At 43.0% G+C, this 6,000-nt stretch overlaps 1 protein-coding gene across 2 annotated transcripts in view; it reads left to right on the top strand.

Moving 5' to 3' along the window:
• The first annotated feature begins 2,751 nt into the window (after positions 1 to 2,751).
• The window catches only part of POM121 (POM121 transmembrane nucleoporin), a 57,045-nt gene continuing 53,796 nt past the window's right edge, over positions 2,752 to 6,000 (top strand). For both annotated transcript variants that reach the window (XM_063814533.1, XM_054655810.2), the window contains exons 1-2: positions 2,752 to 2,878; positions 3,058 to 3,236. In XM_063814533.1, coding sequence (XP_063670603.1) covers positions 3,162 to 3,236 — 75 coding nt within the window. In that variant the 5' untranslated portion in view covers positions 2,752 to 2,878; positions 3,058 to 3,161. The remainder of the gene's footprint in view (positions 2,879 to 3,057; positions 3,237 to 6,000) is intronic.

The raw sequence follows: 6,000 nt of genomic DNA, 5'->3' as shown, positions 1-6,000 counted from the left end.
CTCCGTTTTATTTTTCTTTCTGTTTTTGATTTTGTTGTTCTTTGGTGTGTGCTGTTTCAGGTTGGAGGGTATATCCAGTACCTGTTAATTTGTCACACCTGAGGGCAGAAGTCCTCATGTCTCTCTATATATGTTTTTTCTAATATATATATTTTTTTCTTTGTAGAGATAGGGTCTTGCTATGTTGCCAAGGCTGGTCTCAAGCTCCTGGCCTCAAGCAATCCTTCTGGCTCAGCTTTCCAGAGTGCTGGGATTACAGGCATGAGCCACCACACCTGGCCTGGATCCAGTTTTATCCATGTCCAAATGTTTTTTTTCCCTGAGCTGTTTTTGGTTTTCTTCCACCTCATATGAACTGTAGTGTCAGCTTATCTAGTTCCAGGAAAAAGCTTTTTGGTATTTTTATTGGGATTGCATATTTATAAAGTAATTTAGGGAAACTGATATCTCTGTATTATTAAGTTGACCTTAATAATACAACTAATGTTGTTGTTGTTGTTGTTTTTGGATTTTTAGTAGATATGGAGTTTCACCATGTTGACCAGGCTGGTCTTGAACTCCTGACCTCAGGTGATCTGCCCGTCTCGGCCTTCCAAAGTGTTGGGATTACAGGCGTGAGCCACTGTGCCCAAGCACTTTTACTTTTTCTTAGTTATATTCCTCTAATTGTTTTCTCTTCTCTAATTGTAGATAATGAGCATTTTATTAATACCTTGTTCTTGATCTTAGTGGGAAGATACGTAGTTTTTCCCTGTTAAGTAAAATCCTGACTTTCGGACCGAGAAGACTGAGGCATAAGAGTGTATGTGTGTGCGTGTGTGTGTGTGTGTGTATACACGCAAACTGTATATATGTGCTTGTGTGTAATTGAAATACATACGTCACATATCATACGTACTATTGCATATTAGGGTGTAATATTTATATTTGTGTATATAATAATATTGATGTTAATGAAGTATCCATCAGTTTCTATTTTCTTTAGTTTGTTTTTTTAAATCAGCTTTTTCTGTCAAGCTTTTTCAAGTATCTTCATGGATACAAGATTTTTCTTTTTTGCTGTGTTACAGTGGCTTATCATATTAATAGATTTCCAAATATTAAACTAGTCTATATTATTGGAATAAGTCCTATTTGTCTGTTGTATATTATGTTTTTAATCTGGTACTGGATTTTGTTTGGTTATGTTTCATTTTGGGTATTTGTATTGATGTAAGTGGTATTGACATGTAATTTTATGTTATTTATTGGCTGATCAGTGTTCTAACCCCTACCACCTCCTTGCCTTCTGGACTAACTTAAACCAGAAAGTTATTACTCTCTCTCGGTGATTTTATCAGCTCCTGTGGCCTGCCTGTGGATAAGCTTGGATGTTCTGCTTTAGTTTCTCAGCCCACCAGCCTAGCAGCTCTGCCTCTGCTATCTCTTGGGATCTACATGGTCCTAGCTGTATCACTGGGTTTGAACCCCTTGTTGATATGTTCTTTATAAATAATAGGATAATGCAACGTGCTTACTGGGCACTTCCTTTTTCTAAACTACAAGTTTGGGCGGGGCATGCTGGCTCAAGCCTGTAATCCCAATACTTTGGGAGGCCAAGGCAGGTGGATTGCTGGAGCCCAGGAGCTTTGCATTTTTCTTTTTTTTTTGAGACAAGGTCTTGCTCTGTTGCCTAGGCTGGAGTGCAGTGTTGCATTCACAGCTCACTGTAGCCTTGACCTCCCAGGCTAAAGCCATCCTCCTGCCTTAGCCTCCCAAGTAGCTGGAAGTACAGGCATGTGCCATGATGCCCAGCCAATTTTTTAAAAAAATTTTATTTTTAGCAGAGATGAAGTTCTTACTATGTTGCCCAAGCTGGTCTCGAACTCCTGAGCTCAAACGATCTTCCCTTCTCGGCATCCCAAAGTGCTAGGATTATAGGCATGAGCCACCATGCCCAGCCCCAACCTCTTAAAAATTGAAGCTGCTTCATGTTTGCCATTGGTACTTTTACACCTCATCATATTCTTCCTCCCCTTCATCCCATAGAATACACAATTCATCTTTAAGGACTTCAAGTTAACTGAGTCTGTGAAGCCTAATCTGATGGCATAAAGTTAAAATAATTTGATCCTCTTTTGTTAAATCATTCTTCACCTTGTCTGCATTACTCTAATAACAGCTTTGGGCATTCATTCATTTAACGAATATTTATTGCTGTGAGATTGAGATGTTTGAGATAAAATCAGTCATGCAGATAGCCAGAGGCCACTGGCTATGAGAATAAACGAGCCAAAAGAACAAGGAGCTGAAACTAGGTGAGAGCCCCAGAGCAGTGAGTTAGGAAGAAGAAGACCAGGAACTGAGTGGTGGGCACTCCAACATGAAGAGGTCCCGGAGAAGGGGAGGGCCTGGCAGCGAAGAAGACTAAAAGAAGTGACAAGGAGTAAAATGCTTGTGTTTGTTTACATGTTTATCTCCTTATTAGGTTGTCTGCTTTCTAAGAGCAGGCATGGTGTTTCACTCATCTCATATCCCCAAAACGCAGTTGAGTTGCAAAATAGGAGCTCAGTTGTGTTTTGGGTTTTTATTTTTGTATATATATAAAGGACCCCAAAGGATATGTGTTTCCAATATGATTTCCCTTCCATAATCTGTAACATAAAATAAGGTATACAATGTTCATGGTTAACTTCACCGGTGAGCTTTGTAAAATGTTATCCCCCTATCCCTTTTCCATATCTCCCAATTCTGATCATGTTGCCATTACAGGGGCCAGTGTCATTCAAAGATGTGGCTGTGGATTTCACCCAGGAGGAGTGGCGGCAACTGGACCCTGATGAGAAGATAACATACAGGGATGTGATGTTGGAGAACTACAGCCATCTAGTTTCCTTGGGTGAGGATAGCTTGCTTTCTGAATGCTCTCAGTTGAATGGGGTTTTATGCTCGAGTTTGAAGAAATAAGCGACGACACCATTTAATTCCTTGTGGGCACTAGCTGCAGTGTTTATATTATTCTTCATTCTAAGGTTCTAACTTTGATTAGGTAAAAAATGGAGCATTTCTGTTTTGCAGCTTATGAGGTGGCAACATCTTGTACTTCGGAGATTCTGAAGCCGAGCAACTTGCCCAAGTCCTTCTTCTTTTCCCATTAACAAGATATAATATCACCAAGCCAAATGTCATCATTAAGTTGGAGCAGGGAGAGGAGCCATGGATCACGGGAGGTGAATTTCCATGTCAGCATAGTCCAGGTAAGTTAGTAGAGTATCAAATGTTAAAAAATGCTCATCCCAGACCTTTGGGAGTGACTAAGGAGTTGTTTATATGTATTTGGTACCCTCAGTAACACCTCCCAACCCCCAAATATCACTTTCCTTCCCGCACACATACATGAACTCTTTTGTTTATTTTATATTTGATTTACATTGGTAGGGATTTTTTCATTCTAACCTATACTGGGGACCCATTCACTTCCTCTTCCTCCAGCATTATTGGTCACTTATTTACTCCCTCGCCATTACAGAATTGTTGTGGGCTGTTTGTTTGTTTTTTGGAGACGTAGTCTTGTTCTGTCACCCAGGCTGGTGTGCACTGGTATGATCTCAGTTCACTGCAACCATCGCCTCCCAGGTTCAAGCAATTCTCCTTCCTCAGCCTCCTGAGTAGCTGGGATTTCAGGCACATGCCACCAAGCCTGGCTAATTTTTGTATTTTTAGTAGAGACAGGGTTTCACCATGTTGGCCATGCTGTTCTTGAACTCCTGGCCTCAAGTGATCCGCCCACCTCAGCCTCCCCAGGTGCTGAGATTACAGTCCTGAGCCACTGCTCCCGGCCTTACAGAATTGTTTCGTTTTGGGGCATTCAGAAGTCTGACATAAAAATTAACTTGAGACTTTTATGTTCATTCTTTTTATCTTCCATTTTCTTTCCTTCCTTGCTTTAAAAATACCTTGGACTTATTTTCTGCCCTCGATTTTATTTATTTCTTTAGGCATTCAGATACCAAAACCTCGTCCTCCACCTGTGCTTGTGAATTGAGTCACAGCTTGTGGTGTACCTTATTTCCCCAAGTCCATGCTCAGTTGATGTGATGATATAGTGCTCCCTCAGCTTTCCCCTCTTTCCCCAGTGATCATTTATGACCTGTCTGTGTGTTCATTTCCCCTTCCCCATAACTGGAATCATGCTCTGTCCATAGTAGACATTCAGGAAGTGTGAATTTCATAAGTGAATGTCGGTTCCTTTTCTTGCCTTTTCAGGAGTGTCCTCCTAGAACCCATTTTCCACTTTTTTGGTTTTATTTGTATCCCGTAAAAGAGTTTATCTAATCTCAACTTCTAAGACCTTTTTTCCTGTGTATTTTTGCAGCTTGCCTCCAAATTGATATGTCTGACAGTTTTAACCTAGTTGAATATTTTACTTGACAATATAGCAGTACCAGTGAGATAGTTCACTTCCTTCTTTCTCAGAATGTCTGATGATAAACTGTGCACATTCCAAAATCATGAATTCTGTCTACCTTCCTCACCTCCCACTATTTGATTGTGCTAGTCTTCTCTCCATGGTTTGTGTTCTTTGTCTTCTGTGAAATGCCTTGCAGATCGTCAGCACATTCTGTTTCTTTTGACATTAGTGTTCAGTATTCTCCCATACCTGGATTACAGTGGATCCATCTTCCATTCAAATGATCATTGTCCTTTTCCTTCATCTGCATTTTACTTGCCCAGATAATACATATTTTCCCTTCCTTTCTTCCTCTCTTCCCTCTCTTCCTTCCTCTCTCCCTCCCTCCCTTCCTTCCTTGCTTCCATTTTGAGATGGTGTCTCGCTCTTGTCACCCAGGCTGGAGTGCAATGGCATGATCTCGGCTCACTGCAGCCTCCCCCTCCCAGGTTCAAGCGATTCTCCTGCCTCAGCCTCCCAAAGTAGCTGGGATTACAGGTGCACACCACCATGCCTGGCTAATTTTTATATTTTTAGTAGAGGCGGGGTTTCAGTCTGTTGGCCAGGAGTTCACTCTGTTGAACTCTTGGCCTTGTGATCTGCCCACCTCAGCTTCCCAAAGTGCTGGGATTACAGGCGTGAGCCACTGCACCTGGCCCCCTTCATTTAATTTTAAATTGTGGTTAAAAAAACATGTAACATGGCCAGGCATGGTGGCTCATGCCTGTAATCCCAGCACTTTGGGAGGCTGAGGCGGGCGGATCACGAGGTCAGGAGATCGAGACCATCCTGGCAAACACGGTGAAACCCCGTCTCTGCTAAAAATACAAAAAAATTAGCCGGGCGTGGTGGTGGGCGCCTGCAGTCCCAGCTACTTGGGAGGCGGACCTTACAGTGAGCGGAGATTGCACCGCTGCACTCCAGCCTGGGCAACAGAGCCAGACTCCATCTCAAAAAACAAAAACATAACATACAATTTACCGTCTTAACCATTTTTAAGCGTACAGTAATGTTAACTGTATTTGCATTGTTGAGCAATAAACTTTAGCGTTGTGCGTTGTGTGTCGGTTTTGTCAAGCACGTGACAGCACGTAGTAGGTGTGGAGTGTGGCTCGTCAGCAAGTGCTCTGGCAGGTCGTGCTTTCGCCATCTTCATCCCTACTTACTGTGCTCCCGCTCCCTTGGGTCCCAGGATCCCACTCCTTCGATGAAACTCAGTCTTCCATCTCTGCCTGGTGCTCCTGCCCTGGTTTCTGCTCAACTCGGCGCCGTGTCTCTGTTCCCCAGAGTTCTGTTTCTGTTCTGTGCTGCCCCCTCCCCGTACCCCCGTTTTGTCTTTTTTAAGAGACAAGGTCTCGGTCGGGCTTGGTGGCTCACACCTGTAATCCCAGCACTTGGGGAGGCTGAGGCGGGCGGATCACCGGAGGTCAGGAGTTCCAGACCAACCTGGCCAACAGAGTGAGACTACTAAAAATACAAAAATTACCTGGGCGTGGTGACACACGCCTGTAGTCCCAGATACTTGGAGGCTGAGGCATGAGAATTGCTTGAACCCGGGAGGCGGCAGTTGT

This window comes from Pan troglodytes, chromosome 6 (assembly GCF_028858775.2).
Source record: "Pan troglodytes isolate AG18354 chromosome 6, NHGRI_mPanTro3-v2.0_pri, whole genome shotgun sequence".
Taxonomy (NCBI): domain Eukaryota; kingdom Metazoa; phylum Chordata; class Mammalia; order Primates; family Hominidae; genus Pan; species Pan troglodytes.
The sequence above is the reverse complement of the archived record's forward strand: the minus strand, read 5'-3'. Positions and strand labels throughout refer to the sequence as shown.